Below are 20,804 nucleotides of genomic sequence, written 5' to 3'. Positions count from 1 at the left end.
TAAAAACACTTTCCATTTAAAATATTCAATTGCATTATTTTGAATAAACACTTAAAAATTCATTAACATTAAAGAGAAAAAATACATATATAGTCAAATCTGGTTAGCAAAACTGGTCAAAGACGATTAAAGCAAGCTGTAAATCACAGTGTTGGAATCAGCTTATAATAATCTCATGTAAAAGGTCATATTTTCTTTAAAAAGTATAAAATATTTCAAATTCATAAAAAAGTGTTAATTGATGCTGATATATACATACAATCAAAGCTTTTATAACCATCCATTTTTATTTTTTTTATAACCATCTTATATATTTATATATTTATATGTGTGTGGATATACTCCATATTATGTATGAGTGCGTACATACCTATAGAAACTCACGTATGAATACATTTTCATCTGGAAATGCATTGACATGTACCTTTGATGAAAAACAATTTTTGTGAATGAATGTAGAAGCAAACAGCAGAGGATTATTGCCAGAAATTTATCTTTATATCAAGTACAGATATATAGATACTATACGCGTACTCCTCATCTATCAACCATTTCAACATCCAACATTTTGTATTTAAGACAATAGTTAAAAATCTACCAACCGACTATTTTACACATTAATGGTATATGCCTGGTAATAAAGAATGCTGAGGAGTGAGTCAAGAGTAACGCTGGCTGTGGTGGCTATAGTTATGTGTCAACTTGGCTGGGTCATAATTCTCAGTGGTTTTACAATTTTGTAATGATGTAATTTGACAGTTATGTGATGATGTAGTCACGCTCCAGTTTGTGATCTGATGTGGTTATCCTCCATTTTCGCATAATGCCGATTTTCACATAATGATCTGGTCTTTGGAACCTAACCATGTTGATAAGTAGGAAGTGGGTATATTATTTCTCATATATTCCATCTTTTATTCTCACTGTCCCCAAACACAGAAGAAGATATTTCTGGATTTGAAATTTACTGTCTTATATTCTCTATTGAGTGTTTCTTATCAGTAAACATGTTTAATATACTTATGGATTTTTAAAACAGTATTCAATATATATTCATTTTTTTTTTCAATATTCTTATCCACAATACTGTTTAATTGCATCATTTTTCCTTGTTTGGAGCACTGTGACAAGGAAGTGTACTTCCAAAATATTGTAAAACTCAACAAGCAGATTTGTACATACTTGGTAATTCATATGAACTAAAAAACTAACCTAGAAGACCTTAATTGATATCTTTAGTTGAACATATATGTGTTAAAGCTGAGTCACAGTGAGTCATTTTTTGAAATCTATCTCAAAATTAATTTTTAGAACTTTTATTAACAGTTAATTTATATCAATACAGTACAAATGTGGTATAGTTCACTGATGTGCTCTATGCCCAGTAAATCACATTCAATTCAACTCCATTCAGGGCCTGTGATCTCTATCATGTGCCAGACACAGGGCTATTGTTTTAAGTGAAGTCATGCGCACAAAGTGTCAGCATAAAGATTGATGTGCAATAATCTCTCAATAAATGGCAGCTTTTAGGTTTTTTTTCCAACAAAAACTAATCAAATGAGAAATCCAGCTCAAACGGATACCTTTAGTAAGCAAGTTTGTCACCTTGTCGACATACTCCAAGTTATCATAGAGGACTAGTGTCTAAAACCACAAGTGAAACTTAAGAACTAAGAGAGCCTGGTGTTGATCAGAGACACACTTGATACTGCTTTTGCTCACATCTGACCAGGAGGCAGTAACTTTGTATTTAAATTAGTTTACAAGAGATCTATTTATCTCATTTTTATTCTATGAATCTTGTGAGTTATTTACTATTGTGAAATAATCTCCAATCTTTTCTTATCAGGGAAACAAACAAAACAAAAATCTTTTCTGCCAATAGTCTCTTAGTAAATTTTCTAAGCAGATGGTAACTGAACTCTCTTTTTTATTATTATTTTGTTTTGTTCTTGTTGAGAATATACAAAGCAAAAGTACACTAATTCAATAATTTCTACACGTACAATTTAGTGACATTGATTGTGTTTTTTGAGTTATGTAACCATTCTCACTCTCCTTTTCTGAGTTGTTTCTCCTCTATTAAAATAAACTCATTGCACCCTAAGATTCCTGTCTAATCTTGTGAGTTGCTATCGTCAATTTGATCACGTACAGATAGTTCTTAAAAGAGCACAATCCTCAAGGAAGATATTTTTTACTAGTCAAGCTAAATTATTGTTTGGTTTTAAGAAGACTTCAGAGGATATTTTTGGTTTAAGTTTTAAAAATTATCTCAGGGCGATAGTTTCAAGGGTTTACCCCACCTCCATGACTTCAGGAAGTCTGGAGTCCATGAGAATTTGAAATTCTGTTCTTCATTTCCCCTCTTTCGATCTGCATTCTTTTATTGAATCTTTGATCAAAATGTTCAGGAATGGTAGCTGGGCACCATCTAATTCTGGCCTCATGGCAAAGGTGGCAGTTGCTTATGGGGGCAATTAGTCACATGTTGTATCTCCTCCTCTTATTCCTAATTCTTCTTCTTAGCTGATTGTGTAGTTCCTGGGGTCTTAAAAGTTTGCAGTCATCCAAGTCACAATAATTGGTCTCTCTTTGCCTGAACAAAAATGTCTTTTTAAATGAGCCACTCACAAACCTAAAAATTAGTAGTTACGTATTAAAACATTAAAGATGTACTTCACATTTAATTTTTTTTTTTTTTAACTATATACATGAGAAGAAAAAAAATTCTGTCTCCAATGAAAATGCTATGGGAAGGGCTTCTTGCAACACTACCATTGCTTGTACTCCAAGTTACCATTTTATTCCCCTTCCCAGGGCAATTTTTAACCCTACTATCCATTCCTCTGGGGCCCTGATGGCTCAGTGGTTAAGAGCTTGGCTGCTAACGAAAAGGTTGACAGTTCAAATTCAGCAACCACTCCTTGGAAACCTTATGGGGGCAGTTCTACTCTGTCTTATAGGGCTGCTATGAGTAGGAATGGACCCCACAGCAACAGGTTTGGTTTGGTTTCCATTTCTCTGAAAATAGGGAGATTGCAAAGAGTCTACTATAATATTATTATTAATTTTCAAAACATATTAAAAATAGCAACAACAACAATATAGTGTAGAATTTAAGAAAATAAACCTTTTTTTTTGTTTTGGTATAGTTTTTTTTTTTTTTTTTCTTTAAGAACAATCACTCTGTAAATTATGTGGTATTGTTTGAAATCTTCTTAGATATCTAAATATTATATAAAACATTAAAATTATAAATGGATACAGAACCAAATCTTAGATGCAAATGCCCATCTCCAAAGATATATTTTTTCTTATACATGTATAGATACAATTCTCTTTTCCAATTATGGGAAATGGTTGACATCTAAAGGAAAGTACAGCTTAAAGAGTAGTTGTTATACTTAAAGTCAGTATACATGGAGTAGGGCTAGAGAGATCAAAACTTAAAATGTTCAAATATTTTTATTAATGGAATGAGTAAATAAGCAGAAAGCTTATTTTGACATTCCATTTTTTGAAAAAAAACAGCTCTAGAAATTAATGAGAAAATGGTCATGCCATGTGATAGAATGCTAATGTGGACTTTTGAAAATTTTGTACACTGTCAAAATTTAAGAATCTTGTGACACTACTTAATTACCAATTACATGGTAATTTTTAATAACAAATTTTTGTTGATAAATCATATTGATATTTGGCTACCCCGATCTTTCACATTTTCTCAACATTGCTACATTTTTATTGTCATAAGTTATTTGCTTGTCAATCAATTAGGAAATATGTCTTTAGAACTTATTCTGTGATTGCTGAATCTACACAGCATGGTGAGAGAAACTGGAGAAATGCATTATTTTGTGTCATTTTTCAGTTGAGGAGAAAAGGGCAAATGAAATTATTAACCCTGAATTATTCACTGACCTTTATTCTGAGTAATACAAAAACCATTAAAAACATTTTTGGGTAATGAAATTTTCATGATTTTGCTTTGACCATAAGTAACATTGCATATGACTTCTTCAAAACCCTATTTCCTTTATTGCATAAGATTTCACTACACTATTAAGAGTTTTGGCTAAAGAAAAGTTATATGAGAGCTGGAACATTTGAAGAAGACCAAGACTTGAAGGAGAAGGGTCTGAGCTTGTTCGTGAAAATAGCGATGATTGCATAGGTTAAGATGGCAACTGAGGGTATTTGTAAAGAGAAAGAAATCAATGTACACAGCGGCATAAAACTTGTAATTAGAATAATGCATTAAAGGGGTAGTGAGGAGACTTACTTGACTGGAATAAAGAGTGAACATTGGAGGTAATGGTTAATTAAGAATAGTAGGGTCCAATTTGGTAGTCTTAAATTTAAAGGTGATAACATTGAACTTGGTATCATATATAAGCAATGAAGTAACATGCTTTATGGATTTATATGACAACAACTGTGTATAGAATAGATTGTTGTTGTTAGGTGCTGTCAAGTCAGTTCCAATTGATAGTAACCTTGTGTACAACAGAAGGAAACACTGCCCAGTCCTGCTCCATCCTCACAATTGTTGCTATGTTTGAGCCCATTGTTGCACCCGCTGTGTCAAACCATCTCTTTGAGGGTCCTCCTTTTTTTTGCTGACCCTCTATTTTACCAAGCATGATGTCTTTCTCCACAGACTGATCCCTCCTGATAATATGTCCAAAGTATGGGAGACATAGTCTTGCCATCCTTGCTTCTAGAGAGCATTTGGGTTGCTATAGATTAGAGATGAAAAATATGGAAAGAAAATGCAGGAATTATTGTTTTATAGACTTGAAGTGATGAAGGCCATAAATAATGTAAGGGAAGTAGTAAATGACATTATGCTTTACTATACAAAGTGTAGATTTCAAATATATTTTGCAGAGAAAAAAAGAATGACAGGGAGTCAAAGACAGATGAGGGTTCAAAGCATTGGGTGCCAAAAACTAATGGTCACATTGACTGAGAAGAGGAATCTTGCAGGAAAAGGTAGCTGGGATGAAGATGAAATGTTCTCTTATATTTTTCTTTCTCACCCAAAGCAGCAACATTTAAATGAAACCAAATACTGTATAACCCACTGCCATCGAGATAGAACAGATCTGTCCCATAGGGTTTCCAAGGAGCAGCTGGTGGATTTGAACTGTCTTTTGGTTTGCAGCCCAGCTCTTAACTACTGTGCCACCAGGGCTCCAAATGCTATATATATAAAATGTGTATATATATAAAAGTTTATTATATATATGTATATATATATATATAACACATGAGAAAATATTTATTTGTGTTAGTTACCCAATTAAAAAAAAAAAGCTGAACAAAATACTGAAAAAAAAATGATGTTTAATTTTAAAGAAGCAGATTGTGCATTTTAAGTACAGGCAGTCCCTAGGTTATGAATGAGATTCATTCCTATACATGTATTTAAGTTGAATTTGTAGGTAAGTCAGAACAGGTGCATGCAGTTCTTATTTAGCCTCACTTTAGTTCACTAGGAAACACTGGAGGCACAGCAGTTAAGAGCTATGGCTGCTAGCCAAAAGGTCGGCAGTTCAAATCCACCAGGTGCTCCTTGGAAACTCTGTGGGGCAGTTCTACTCTGTCCTATAGGGTTGCTATGAGTCGGAATCAACTCTATGGCAAAAGGCTTTTTTGTTTATTTGTTTAGTTCACTATGGGTTGGAATTGACGGATGACAATGGCTTTGGTTTTGGGTAGTGCAAGAAGAGGCTTGAAGCCTTTTCAGTGATTTAAAAGCTGCAGGTGCGGTGAGTGCAGGTGACTGTGATGAAGAATTTGTTGGGAGTAGAGGCTGGTTTAGTGGTTTCAAAGTGAGGACAGATTTACATAATATTAAATGGTAAGTATGAATTGTCTATAACTGGGTCAATTCTAACCTGGGGACTGCCTGGATATATAAAACTATATTTTTAGTATTTTGTTTAGCTTCTTTTTGAAATTAGGTAGCTGGTATGAATAAAATGTTTTCTCATATGAATGTGTTTTTAATATAATTATACAACTTTGAAGATACCAATTACTATATTTTTGAAATATAGTTTATTCATTATTTAAATCTTCTATTTAGGAAAAATAAGATAATTATTTATTATACCTTATATCAGTGGTTCTCACCTTATACGTGTATCAGTACATAACTGGGGCAATTTTGCAACAGAGAGGAACTTTGGCAAATACCTATAGATGTTTTTGGTTGTCACACTAGAGACTGCTACTGGCATCTAGTGGGTAGAAGCCAGGATACAGCTAAACATTCTACAATGTACAGGACAGTTCCCTCCAACGAAGAATTAGCTAGTCTGAAATTCCAGTAGTGCCAAGTTTGCAAAACTATACCTTAGGGAAAAAGCATGGTCATACTATTAGGGGGAATGCTATTGATTGTAAGTCACAGAGAAGATTATCACTAAGAAAAATCAAAGTACACTACAGACTATTGAAAACTCATACAAGTAGTTGCCAGAGCAATTAGGTTGTTTTACTTAGAAAAGTACTGGTGTAATTAGAAAAAAAAAAAAAAGAGGTACTGAAATATACTTTAAGTTTTTTAAATATATATTTTTTAAATTATAAACTTCTAATTTAAAAATTGTTTAAAAATTTTAAACACATTGTAAGTATTAAGTATAATGTTGAATACTCCAAAAAAAAAAAAAAAAAACCAAACCCAGTGTAATGTTGAATACTATTACACATAAATTATTTTACTTTGAGTATAATATTTGTTATAGCTAAGGAATCAAGTATTTCCTAAACAATAAAATAGAATTTTAATGATAAAATGAATTTCAGTTAGGCATCCTTTTAGTGTCTAAGTGAGGCCAAGTTTATAAAATATTTATAAATATCCCTGGAGCATAATAATATTCATTACTTTGTTTAAAATAATCTTAAAAATAAAAGCTAAGAATACAAAATATGTTAGATAATTATACATTTTTATCAGGTCTTATATAATTAAATGGCTGAATTTGATGCTTGTTGGTAGAAAATGTCAAAAAAAAATTTTAAATGTATTGCTGATTTTTTAAAAACAATACTACAAGCATACAAACGATTGCTAAATCATCACGAGCAATCATTTTAAGAAATAGGAACCCTTTTCAGCAAATCTGATTGTCCTCAATCTCTGTGTTGTATTTCCTTTGTTTCCCAGGTGTTACAGTGAACACGTATTCTTGCTTAGACCCTGGCATACCAGTACATGGCCGTCGTTATGGTCAGGATTTCTCCATCGGTTCTACTGTTTCATTTAGTTGTGACCCAGGATATAGACTGAGCCATGAAGAGCCCCTTCTTTGTGAAAAAAACCACTGGTGGAGTCACCCACTTCCAACTTGTGATGGTAAGAATTCATTCAGTATGCAAAACATGCTGATTTATAAACAAAAAATGAAATTGGCATAGTCTTTATAAAATGAAGTTCAATGTAACTATAAATGTTTCATACTTTTTGAACAATACCTTGAATTTTGACAACTTTATGTTATCAAACCAATAATAAAATAAAGAGCATTGATGATAACAATGATAAATGTATTCTTTAAATATACTGATATAGCCATTTTAAATACATATTGTATAATTGAACCCTTTGACAGGATTGTATTAAAATGCCAAATTGGTCTGAGATGGATGCACTGAAGTAATGGGGCATTTGCCTCCTCCCCTGGAAGGCATCATCGACTATTCCAAATGGCAGATGAATCTGTCCCCCCAAATTTCTCCTTAGCTATAAAACACCATGGCAGTTTATCCAGACTGCCTGTGGTTCCTGGTTATAATAAATTTTATACTAATGTCCTTGCTGCTTCTTTGTTTCAAGGAGAATAAATCAGAAAGGATTTATTTTCTGGGAAACACATAGAAAGTAGTTCCCCTAAGATCGGAATGTACTTTCCTACTTACTCCTTAAAGCACACATAATGTAAAAAAAAAAAAAAAAAACTATGTGTAATTTAATTTTTGGCTTTAATTTCTATGTGTAGCACTATTTCCAACTTCTATACTTCTTCTTTTTCAAGGCCTATGCACACGTCCACTACTACACTGCCTCCCACCTACATTTTCCACAATAATAAAATTCTTTAAAATGCAAGCACAATCCTAGACTTGTTTTTCTTTCTTCAGTGATGACACATATTTATTTTAAGGGTTTTCTATAAAAAACAAATATAGCTGTTTAAATAGTTTATGGATACTCTGAAATACTTGGAATGTAGTTCATGTAGTAAAGGACGTTACTCTTTTCTGCTCTCAATTATGTCATATAAAAGGAGTTCTTTGAATTCAATTGTTTGCTGTGTACCTAGGTTTATGAATAAAAATTGATTCTTTATAATTTCATCATCTGTCACTATCGACGAAGGATCCTTGAACCTCAAGTCAGAAATAGTTCAGTTATCATTTCATACTATTTAGGAAATCTGATACCTTATCTTTCAGCCTTCACTTCTTAGTGGGTCTCTTTGCTTCCTTTCTTGATCCTTTTAGTCTGCTTTCCACAGACCAACCAAAGTAATCCTTTTACAACTTCTAGCTGAACCTTTCTCAGAACATTCTTTCATTTTCCTTACAAGCAGAATAAAATCCAAATATGGAACCTAATAGCCCCAGGGGATCTGAGTCCTAACTGCTTCCCACACCTCATCTCTCATCACCCTCCCCTTCATTACTGCCACTCCATTCCAGCTATGTGCCTTCCCTTGCTGCTTTTCAAAAATGAGATATAACGCCTCTTTAAACTCTCTCACCCCCACACTTTCTTCTTTCTTCCTGAAACATTATTCTCCCATATAGTCACATGACTAACCTGCTACTTTCATTTGCTGGTCACTTAAACATCATCTCACTGATTATATAAAATAGTAACTCCACCCTGCTGGTGCAGTGGTTAAGAGCTCGGTTGGCTGCCCAGCAGCTGCTCCTTGGCAACCCTATGGGGTAGTTCTACTCTGCTGTATAGGGTCACTATGAGTCGGAATCAACTTGATAGCAATGGTTTTTTTTTTTTTTTTGGTTTGGCCATGTAGCTTATATTTTTCTTCATAATATTTGCCATTTCTGATGTTATCTTTAACTATTTGTTTGTAGTCTGCTTTCCTACCAGAATATAAGCAGTTTACCATTGTATCCTTAATGTCAAGAACAGGTCCTGTCAGATAGTAGGTGCTCAATAAATATTGGTTGAATGAATAAAAGAAGTGAATGAACTATACATTCCAGCCTTAGGGGAACATTCACTATATTGTGATTTTGGATATATACTTTCTGTCTTTTGCCTTCATTAATGTTGCTCCTTCCTCCTGGAATGTCCTAGCCCTTCCCTCAACTATGTTTATCAAAATGCTAGCCAATCTTTAAAGGCGAGTGACTAGATTATGTCTTCCTTGGACAAAACAACTGGTGTGCTCTCTACTTTTCCTAGACTCCATAGTTCTCTCCTTGAATATTTCTTGCAGCAACTTTTGCTATCTTAAAACCACCTACTGATTAAAAATAAGCAAACAAAAAATTGTGATGGGATTTGTAGTAGGTGAATATGCCCATACTCCATTGCAATATTCAGAGTATTTTGATGAATCCCAGAATTTGATGTCTGTTTTAGATATAGACAGGATAGCACTGCCTAGGTGTATATCACTACCAAGGGCAAGGTGGAATTTTATAGGCCTGGGAAATTACATTCACAGGCTTAGCTTTTGAGGAGACATTATGATTCTAAAACTCGTGGATACTTGTCATTATTTGACAAAACAGTGATAATATATGGCAAAAATCAGAGAAAAAAAAACCTATCAGCCAAGATCATCATTGTGATGTTATTATACCACTGTAATGTGATTACATTGATTCTAAAAGCATAATATGGCTTTAAAAAATGAAAGAAAATTGAAAACTTCAGTAATACTACCAACGAAGGTCTGTAAGTCTTTGAACAGGAGCCCAGTTCACCAAACCATACGTACTAGGTAATATTTTGGTAATAAATGGGATTGGAAGAATAAACTCACTTTGAAGGCAGGCAGCCTATAAGACAATTCCAAAAGAGATACAGGTTAAGAACTTGGATGGAATAAAATATGTAATAAAGGGATGTGTGTTTTTATTCTTTCTTTTTTTTTTATAAATAACTCCAAGCCTATCAGCTTAAATACTTCTAGGAACTGCAGACATATTACTTATAGTAAGGTCAGTGTAGAATAGCAGTCAGGTTATCTCACTTCTTTTCCTAGTCAGCATTGCTACTTGGAAGAAATCATGGATGAGACAGGGACAAAACTGACTTTTCTGGTTTCCTCAGTAAGCTGGGCAAGGATCAAGGCAGACAAGGTGACGTGTTGCCTTCATGTTTCCTCCTGCCCTTGCTCATATCCAAGAGGGCTGGGCTCTCCAAAGGGAATAAAATAAGGAGTGAACATCTGCTTCCATTAGAATATAAAGTTTTACTTGGTCTCATCTAATTTTTCATAGTGATAACATTTTCTGACATGCTCTAAGCACTGATGTTTGTCGAATGTGGTAAAAGATATTCTAAACTGTGATTTGTGAAAATTGAATTAAATTTTAATGAATTCGATTGCAGTTCATAAACATTTATTTATTTGTATTATCTTGGGGTATCTACTTACAAATCTATATCTCCTGTTTTAATTCATGGTAATTCCCAAAGAATTGCAGAGTGCAGAAGCAGCATTCACAACTTTACAACTTAGCTTCAATTTTTAAAAAGGAAGCCTATGAAGTATAAGACATAACCCTTTAGAAGAAAAAAAAACCCTTTAGGAACCTATAATTAACAATTTATTTTCCTAATATTAATAAGAGGGGCTGCTAAACAATTAACTACTCATGTTTAAATTACACCAAATTGATGCAAATTTTGCTGATAATTAGAAATGTATAAGTAGATACTTCAAATTCAAATGTGGAAAGTTGAACCAGCATGAATTCTCAGAGGCTATTAAATACCTTTTTCTTCTCTGGTGTTGCAATGAAAAAAAAATGATTTTCTAGTGTTGGAAGAGGTCTTTACACACTCCCGTCATTGCCAGGAAGTAGCACAGGCACAAACAAATTGAACTCATCCTATTTCAAGAGAGGAGATAAGAGATTTGTTCAGGCTCTGCCTCTCTAAACTGGGACTGATCATATGACCATCTCTTTGTATTTTCAGCATTATGTGGAGGAGATGTTAGAGGCCCCAGTGGAACAATCTTATCACCTGGCTACCCTGAATTTTATCCAAATTCTCTGAATTGTACATGGACTGTTGACGTAACCCATGGAAAAGGTAATATGCCACAGGCAATGATAATTGGACTATCTTCTGAATTTTCATTTCATCTATTTCTATTTCATTATGTTCTTTACAATGTCATTTTGCGTGAACAAAAACAGATCATTACTAAAATGTGCCATAAACAAAATTTGAGTAAATGCTGCAGAGGATTATTTACTTTTCTGTAGTAGTATTATATGTTCATGTTTTTAGAAAAATGGTTCTATAAAAGATATTTATTTTTTTTATATATTAAAATAATGTTATTTGGAATTTTCATATCAACGAAACATCAAACAGGGTGGCTTTTGTCTCTGGCTTTGTGTTAAGAGATCCATTTCACAAGTTCAAAGGGGAATAAAAAGGTGATATGAAATGCTGAGCCAATTTTAAAAGACAGTGTACTTGTTTTAAAAATGCTTATGTTTATTACAATTTATTCCTTATATAAATTTATAACCCCTCTAAGAAATACCTGTGTCTCTAATTCCCTAATACAGAACGGCAGATGTATTTCACAGAACTGGAGTGTAAAATTGCACTCTGCATTCAGTAGATGTTAATAGATATCCCTTGATCAAACAGATAAAAAGTCCTGCAGTGCTAAACACATTAATTCATGCAATGCATCCAAACTACTAAATTAGCAATGGAATTGATCACGGTAACAACTTAATGGGAAAATGGCCATCCTGATAGATCAAAACAAAAATAGATTAAAATTATTTACCCGGAGGAGGCGGAGCCAACATGGCACTATAGAAATAAGCACCACTCCATCCCTCCATAGCAAAGACCTGAAAAACTAAAACAGTGACAAACGTCAATCCCAGACCTCTGAGTGTCAAATGAAGAGATAAAGAACTTAACCAGGCACCAAATGGAATAAGAAACCGACAGAGAACAGAGAGCAAGGAGAGATACAGAATGGAAGCCCCCATCAGCTAGGACACTCAGATTCACCATCTTAGATTTCTCAGCCACTGAGATTGGTGGACAGAGAGTACAGGAAGTCAGCTTCATGGAGCTCCCAGCAGGAGACAGAGCACCCAGTAACCAGCCATACATGCAGTCCTACCCCTCACCCCCCACCCCCTACTCCCCACCCTTCTTCGTTCTTGGCCTCTGCAGCTTCCCGGGGGGCCACTGTCGCTCTGCTAGGGAGGCACCGGCTATGTGCTGCTTGGATTTGCCCGGCCTACACCGGCCAGCTCCTCCAGTGGCATTTTTTTTGATATTGCTGTTGCTTTTTTGGCTACTTTTGGTTTCTTCTTTCTCTCTCTCACCTTTTTCTGTTCCTTTCTCTTGAACACCTGACTCCTGGTAACATCGCTGCTTCTTGACAGGCTTTGAAGCACCACTCTGCTGGGGAACTGCTTTTCCCAAGTCTGTGCAGCCATGCCAGTGGTATCCCTGGGGGACTTTTTTTTTCTCTTTCTTTTTTTCCTTTTTGTTTTTCTTCATTTTTTGGTTTCTTGTCTCTCTCTACTTTCCTTCTTTTCTGGTTTCCTAAATACGTGCCTCTCTGTGCCATCTCTGCCCAGTGGTTTTCAAACAGGGTGTTATTTGGTTTCCATGTAATTGATTTTTTTTTTTCCTTACTCTTCCTGTTGTTCATAAGATTTCACTGGCTAGTGCTTTTCAGAAGTAGACTGCTGGGTCCTTCTTCCTAGTCTGTCTTAGTCTGGAGGCTCAGCTGAAATCTGTCTTCCATGGGTGACCCTGCTGGTATTTGAATACCGGTGGCATAGCTTCCAGCAACACAGCAACACGAAAGCCCCCACAGTACGACAAACTGAGAGCCATGGAAGCAGCAGTCAAGAAATCAAAAGATGCATTGCATTGGGTAAATCTGCTGCAAAGGACCTTTTCAAAGTGTTGAAGAGCAAAAAATACCACCTTGAAGACTAAGGTGTGCCTGACCCAAGCCATGGTATTTTCAATCGCATCATATGCATGTGAAAGCTGGCAACGAATAAGGGAGACCGAAGAAGAAATGACACATTTGGCAAAGAATATTGAATATACCATGAACTGCCAAAAGAACGAACAAATCTGTCTTAGAAGAAGTATAACCAGAATGCTCCTTAGAAGCAAGGATGTCGAGACTGCGTCTTACATACTTTGGACATGTCAGGAGAGATCAGTCCCTGGAGAAGGACATCATGCTTGGCAGAGTACAGGGTCATTGGAAAAGAGCAAGTCCCTCAAGGAGGTGGATTGACACAGTGGCTGCAACAATGAGCTCAAGCATAACAACGGTTGTAAGGATAGCTCAGGACTGGGCAGTGTTTTGTTCTGTTGTGCATAGAGTCACTATGAGTGGGAGCTGACTGAAGGGCACCTAACAACAACAACAGCTTCCTGTTGTTAATTTCTACTTTGATGGCATTGTGATCAGAGAAGATACTTTGTATCTTCACGGTGTTTTAGATTTTGTTGAGGGTTGCTTTGTGGTCTATGATGTTTTCTATTCTGAAGAATGTTCCATGTGCATTGGAAAAGAATGTGTACTTTGTAGCTGTTGAGTGGAGTGTTCTATTTATGTATATGAGGTCAAGCAAACCACAATAAGATACCCTTTGTCATGGATTGAATTAAGTCCCCCCAAAAATGTGTGTGTCAGTTTGGCTGGGCCATGATTGTGTAGTTGTCCTCCATTTCGTGCCTGCAATTTTAGGGTGGGGTTGTAACACCACCCTTAACCAGGTCACATCCCTGATCCAATGTAAAGAAAGTTTCTCTGGGGTGTGGCCCGCACCACCTTTTATCTCTCAAGAGATAAAAAGGAAAAGGAAGCAAGCGTACCACCAATAGAGCAGCACCAGAAGCAGAGCACGTCCTTTGGATGTGAGGTCCCTGCACTGAGGTGCTCCTAGTCCAAGGGAAGACTAATGAGAAGGACCTTCCTCTGGAGCTGACAGAGACAGAAAGCCTTCACCTGGAGCTGGTGCCATGAATTCAGACTTCTAGCCTACTGAACTGGGAAAAAATAAACTTCTCTTTGTTAAAGCCATTCACTTTTGGTATTTCTGTTATAACAGCACTAGATGACTAAGACACCATCTCATCCCAGCATTACTGGCACAAATCAAGAAAACAGAAAATAAATGTAGGAGAGGTACAGGGAGATTGGAACTCTTATGCACTGCTGGTGGGTATGTAAAATGATATGACCATTCCGGAAAACAATATGGCAGTTCCTTAGAAAGCCAGAAATAAAAATACCATAATATCCAGCAATTCCACTACTAGGAATATATTCTGGAGAAATAAGAGCCATTAGACAAATAGACGTATACACACCCATGTTCATTGCAGCATTGTTCACAATAGCAAAAAGGTGGAAACAACCTAGGTGCCCATCAACAAATGAGTGGAAAAACAAACTATGGTACATACACACAATGAGATACTATGCAATGATAAAGAACAATGATGAATCTGTGAAGCATCTCACAGCATGGATAAATCTGGAGGGCATTATGCTGAGTGAAATAACTCAATCGCAAAAGGACAAATATTGTATGAGACCACTACTATAAAAACTCATGAAAAGGTGTACACACAAAAAGAAACAAGCTTTGATGGTTGCGAGGGAGGGGAAGGACAGAGATAGTTTAGTAAAAAGACAATAGATAATTGATAACTTTGGTGAAGGATAAGACAGTACACAATACTGGGGAAGCCAGCACAACTTGCATAAGGGCAAGGTCATGGAAGCTCCATAAACACATTTAAACTCCCTGGGCTGAGGGCTATAGGGACCATGGTCTAGGGGAACATCTAGCTCAATTGGCGTAACATAGTTTATAAAGAAAACATTCTACATTCTGCTTTGGCAAGTAGCATCTGGGGTCTTAAAAGCATGTGAGCAGACATCTAAGATACTCCATTGGTCTCACAAGCAAGGGAGAATGAAGAAAACCAAAGATGCAGAGGAAAGTTTAGTCCAAAGGACTTATGGACCACAACTACCACAGCCTCCATGAGACTGAGTCTAGCACAACTAGATGTGCCCAGCTACCACCAGTGACTGTTCTGACAGGGATCACAATATAGGATCCCAGACAGAGCTGGAGAAAAATGTAGAACAAAATTCTAATCCATGAAAAAAGACCTGACTTACTGGCCTGACAGAGGCTGGAGAAACCTTGAGAGTATGGCTCCTGGACACCCTTTTAGCTCAGTAATGAAGTCACTTCTGAGGTTCAACCTTCAGCCAAAGATTAGGCAGGCGCATAAAACAAAATGACACTAAAGGGGCACACCATCTCAGGGGCAAGGACTAAAAGGCAGGGGGGGACAGAAAAGCTGGTGATTGGGAACCTAGGGTCAAGAAGAGAGCATGTTGACGTGTCATGGGGTTGGTAACCAATGTCACAAATCAGTATGTGTACTAATTGCTTAATGAGAAGCTAGAGTTTGTTCTGTAAACCTTCATCTAAAGTTCAATAATAAATAAAATAAATTAATAAAAAAACATAAGATTTTTTACTTGAAATTATATGTTAAACCTTTAAATGGAATTAATGTACTTTTTAAAAACTGGTTTTGAGAAGTAGACTTTCTTTTAGCTCTGTTGTTTGTTTTTGATATTTCTCTTATTGATATTTTTACTAATAGAAGATGTAAAAGGAAACCCAAAACAATCCAAAACAAAACATGTATAGCAATGAGATGAGGGTCTTACAATGCTGAAAATAAAAACTTGTGTTTAATAAATTTAAATTCATTGAGATTTTATAAACGAGGATTACTTTTGATAAAACTATACATCATTTTATTCGGGGAGAGGATTATATAGGAATTGTAGTTAGTTATCTATTGAGTAATTAGGATATTTCTGAGAAAAATGTTAAAATTAGTATTCTGGTATTAAACAGATGGAATGAGGTAGAAGACTTTGTAAACTGGAATTTTTATTGTTCGCCATAACACAAGACAATTAGCTGAAAGTTAAGCAAAGCATCCTATTATTCCAGTGTTCAGTGGATTAATGGAGTTTACAATAAGCTCCTTTATATTATACAAGAAATTGGAGGGCTACATACTGCTTGCTGTGTAAATAGAGGTTTAATTAACACTTAAGTTTTTGCATCTTCGCAGGTTGCAAGTGTTAATTAAATCCGTATTTACATGGCAAGGAAGGAAGACTTAGATGCCTTTCTTTTAAGAGCCAACAAAGTTTGTTTGAACTGCAACTATTTCAAAGTGTAGCCAAAGTTATATGAAGGATAATCTCTTAAAAAAGGGAGAAAATTTAGAGGGAATGTAGTCTAACTTTTCACCTAACACACCAATGTTTTCTACACATAAACATGATGAACTGTTCTGATATGGGTAATTCCATTGATGGGAATTTAGTCATTGGGAAAATGCTCTGTGTTAGTACAGTTCCAATTGTTTGAAAATTATTTTACAATTGTCATCCCTGTTCTGCTCTCTGGAATTATACAAAAACCAACTTAATCCCTGCTGCAACCTAAATTTCTCAAATTCACCAAGTCATTTTCTGTGAGCACCTCGTTTTTTACACTCCTAACCCCAGGCCTTACCTTTTCTTCCCAGACTGAACACTCCCACCCAAAAAAAAAACTCATTGCCATCAAGATGATTGCAAGAACCCTATAGACCGAGTAGAATTGCCCCTTAGGATTTCCAAGGCTGTAAATCTTTATGAAAGCAGAGTGACACGTTTGTCTTGCAGAAAGGCTGGCGGGTTTGAACCACTGAGCTTTTCGTTAGTAGCCAAGCACTTAACCATTGTGTCAACTAAGGCTTTAAGGAATATATAGTCAACTAAATAACTTTTTTATATTATTGGCACTTAAGCCTAATCCCTGAAATTCTATAATGATGCAATTGATTTTTTTTCTATCTTCAGTGTAGGCTTTTATATTTACTCCTATTATATTTCATCATTCTGGTTTAGATCCAGGGTTCCCATGAGATTATATTAAATCTGGAGTCTGTCATCCAATGTCTTAGCTAGCTTTTGATTAATATATACTTTTTTTGAGATATCTTTTCTTTTGATTTTAAAGAGTTTCCGATTATAAGAAATGATACATGTTGATCATAGAAAATTAAAAAAATAAGAAGAAAAATCATTTTAGCCTCACCAACCAGAGTGAATCACTGAGAACATTTTGTTGTGTTTCTCTCTAGTGATTTTTATACATGCTTTTCATATCTATACATTGAGAACATACTGTGTGTATGGTTTCATAGTGTCCTATGCTCATTTACAATATACAGTCAGAATTTTCCTTAAAAAGCCTGGTCTCCAAAATCTTAAGGGGTTTATAAGAATCTTAACTAGGGCAGACACAAGTATGTAAATTTTTAAGAAATAAACTTCAAACACGCCATCAGTGATGTTTTCCCCACTGCTTAACATTAAGCCAAGGTGTATAAAAAAAAAAAAAAAAGCCAAGGTGTATAGATACATATAATTGTTCAACATTTTCATATTCAGTTTATTACAGTGTCATTCAGCCTATATTGCTCCTTGTTTACAATGATACCATAAGATATTTTTTCTTAAATACATTACATAGGTCAAGATAATAATTATTTGTAGTCCCCTAGAAGCCTTGAGATAAAATAACCTACCTTAAAACCCACTGACTTAGAGTATATTCCAACTCATAGTGACTCTATAAGACAGAATGGAACTGCCCCACAGGGTTTCCAGTGAGTGGCTGGTGGATTTGAAAGGCCAACCTTTTGTTTAGCAGACTAGCTCTTAACCACTGTGCAACCAGGGCTCCCATCTACATTAAAAAAATACATTAGACTTAACATAATATTTTTAATATTGTACTTAAAAATACTATGCTAAGGAAAATAAGCCAGATACAAAAGGACAAATATTGTATGATCCCACTTATAAGAAATGTTTGAGTAGGCAAATGAATAGAGACAAAGGTAGATTAATGGTTACTAGGATCCAGGGGGGCAGGAGGGGGCAGTGGTAATGGAAAGAAAAAAAAAAAGGCCTACTTGAAAAGTACATTTGTAAACAACAACAACAACAAAAGCCTTGGGTAAAGCATAGACATTCCTGTAAAATTGCAGATGAAAAAAAAAAAACCCAAAGTGTTTGAAGAATCAAAATGGCACCCTCAAGGTCATAACTGGTGGCATGACTATAACTAAAATCTAAATATTCCAGGTATTTTGACTGTCAGCCCAAAGCTCTTTTCATATCACCATATTACCTCTTTATTGTTATATATAAATGAAGTTTAAACTTTTTTTTTTTTAATCAATCAAGCTCATATATGTAACATGAATTGCTTTAATAGGGCATCTTGAATTATCATTCTTAAGAGAAGGTACTATAATGTTGATGCCACTGACTTTTCTCACTGTTCTTCAGATATCCACCACCCTTTTAGGGTTCTTTACCTTCACCTCATCTACTTCTTTGTCCTGAAATGTCCATACCCAGGGCTGTTTCCCCACAATGCTTCTACTCCTTCTGCAACATTATTGCTTCTCAGAAGCCTCTAAAAGCCCAGAGAAGCCTCTACCTTAGACAAATTAGTCATTTCTACTCTTAATTTTACTCTTATGCTCTTATATCAGCTCATATTGACAAATTTTATAGCATTTAGCCAAATATTTTTGAAATTTTGATTTCTATGTCTTTTCCCATTAATTATTTGTACTTTTATAAGTATTTACATTCCATTATGCTGCTTACAGTGTATAGTGTGTTCCTAGTATCTTTTGCTGGTTTGGTTTATTTGGCCATTAGCAAAGCTTTGAAGGTCTTAAGTTGTTTTTGCAATAGTGAAAACAGATTTTACCAATTAAATCATGCTCTAATAAATATTAGCTTCCTTTTATAAAGTGTCTGGCTAGGGCTAAGTGACAAGAAAAAAATTAACTCCTATTCTGGAGGACTAAACAGGGACAATAGTTAACAGTTACTTGTGCCAAGTCATTCTCATATGTTGTCTCATTTAAACTTCAAGACAACTCTTTTAGACCCCATTTTACAGAAAGGGAAACTGAGGCCCAGAGAGATTAGTTCAATTTATTATCTGACAGATTAATTCAGTGTATATAAGAAAAAAATCATATTATTCTTAAAAAAATAGAAATTATACCGATAGTGATTTTTTCCCCCTTAGGTCTTTTTTCCGACTTTTCTGCTTTCTATTTTTTTCTTATCTTTAGCGTAGAAATTAGACTCATTTATCAGATTTTTCTGATCTTACAGTATTCTGTAAATTTACATAGCAGCCCCACTGAATGTTAAAGAACATTTTTCTTGCCATATTGACAATCCATTCACTTTCACATCTGGCTAGTGTCCATTACCGCCTTTATCCTGAAAAAAATGTCTGAAAAACTGGCAATTCCTGAGCTTCCTCTAATAGAGCTCTGGTATTCATCCCCACTGTAGAAAGAAAAAAAAAAAAATGTTTTGAAAAAGAATTTTGTCAAATGAGAAATTGTGTTGTGCATTTCCAACTTTTCCAGACCCCAAGTGACCTTTCCTTTATGCAATAATAAACTTGCCTGGTCATTGCTTGTGTTTTCAGTTTGTTTTTGTCTCATTTTATATCACTTTTTGTTATTTTAAACAATGGTACTCCAATAATTTCCACCATTTAAAACTAAACTGTAGATAAATAATGATAAAGGCTATTACTTGGAATCTTTGAAATTCCTTAAAATTTTGGTGATTTTTAGGTCAATTAAAAAAAAAAAAAAGCACATGTCTAGAGAAGAATGCATGTGGTAGTGGTTGTTTTTGTTGCTGTGTGCCATCAAGTCGATTCCAAATCATAGCAACCCTATGTGATAGAGTAGAGCTTCCCCATAGGGTTTTCTAGGCTGTAATCTTTATGGGAGCAGATCACCAGGTGTTTTCTCATGTGGAGCCACCGAGTGGGGTTCTAATCACTGACCTTTAGGTTAGTAGTCAAGCACTTAACCACTGCTCTACCACGTCTCCTTTTACTTTATCTGGTGCTTTGAACATAGTATGTTGTGTGTGTACAATTGCTAGTTTTTTATCTGTGCTCAAGAAAAATGTCTTTAAAAACTAACATGAAACCACAATGCAATATTACTCCACACTCACCAGGATAGAACCAACGAAAGAGTCAAAAACTACCAAATCTTTATGGAAGAACAACCAAAAGTCTCATATATTTGGTAATAGAATTGTAAATCGGCACAGACACTTTGTAAAACTATTTGAAAGTGCGTACTAAAGCTGAATATTTATCTACCCATGACCCAGTAATTCCACTCCTAGGTGTGTACCCAATAGAAATAAGCACATATGTTTACCAATATACTTGTACTTGAATGTTCATAGCATCACTATTTGCATTTGTGCCAAACTGCAAACTACCTAAATGACCATCAACAGTTGAACTGATAAATCAAAGCTGATATAGTCACAAAATGGAATACATCACTGAAAATAAACAATCTATACCTATATGCAACAACAGTAATG

General features: G+C 35.1%; 1 protein-coding gene across 3 annotated transcripts in view; it reads left to right on the top strand.

Moving 5' to 3' along the window:
* Nucleotides 1-20,804, top strand: part of CSMD3 (CUB and Sushi multiple domains 3) — a 1,388,861-nt gene that overhangs the window by 906,256 nt on the left and 461,801 nt on the right. For all 3 annotated transcript variants that reach the window (XM_064268007.1, XM_003408442.3, XM_003408441.3), the window contains 2 exons: nucleotides 7,190-7,378; nucleotides 11,210-11,326. In XM_064268007.1, the coding sequence (XP_064124077.1) occupies nucleotides 7,190-7,378; nucleotides 11,210-11,326 (306 nt within the window). The remainder of the gene's footprint in view (nucleotides 1-7,189; nucleotides 7,379-11,209; nucleotides 11,327-20,804) is intronic.

Source organism: Loxodonta africana, chromosome 14 (genome assembly GCF_030014295.1).
Source record: "Loxodonta africana isolate mLoxAfr1 chromosome 14, mLoxAfr1.hap2, whole genome shotgun sequence".
Taxonomy (NCBI): Eukaryota; Metazoa; Chordata; class Mammalia; order Proboscidea; family Elephantidae; genus Loxodonta; species Loxodonta africana.
This window is presented reverse-complemented; position numbering and strand designations above follow the sequence as displayed.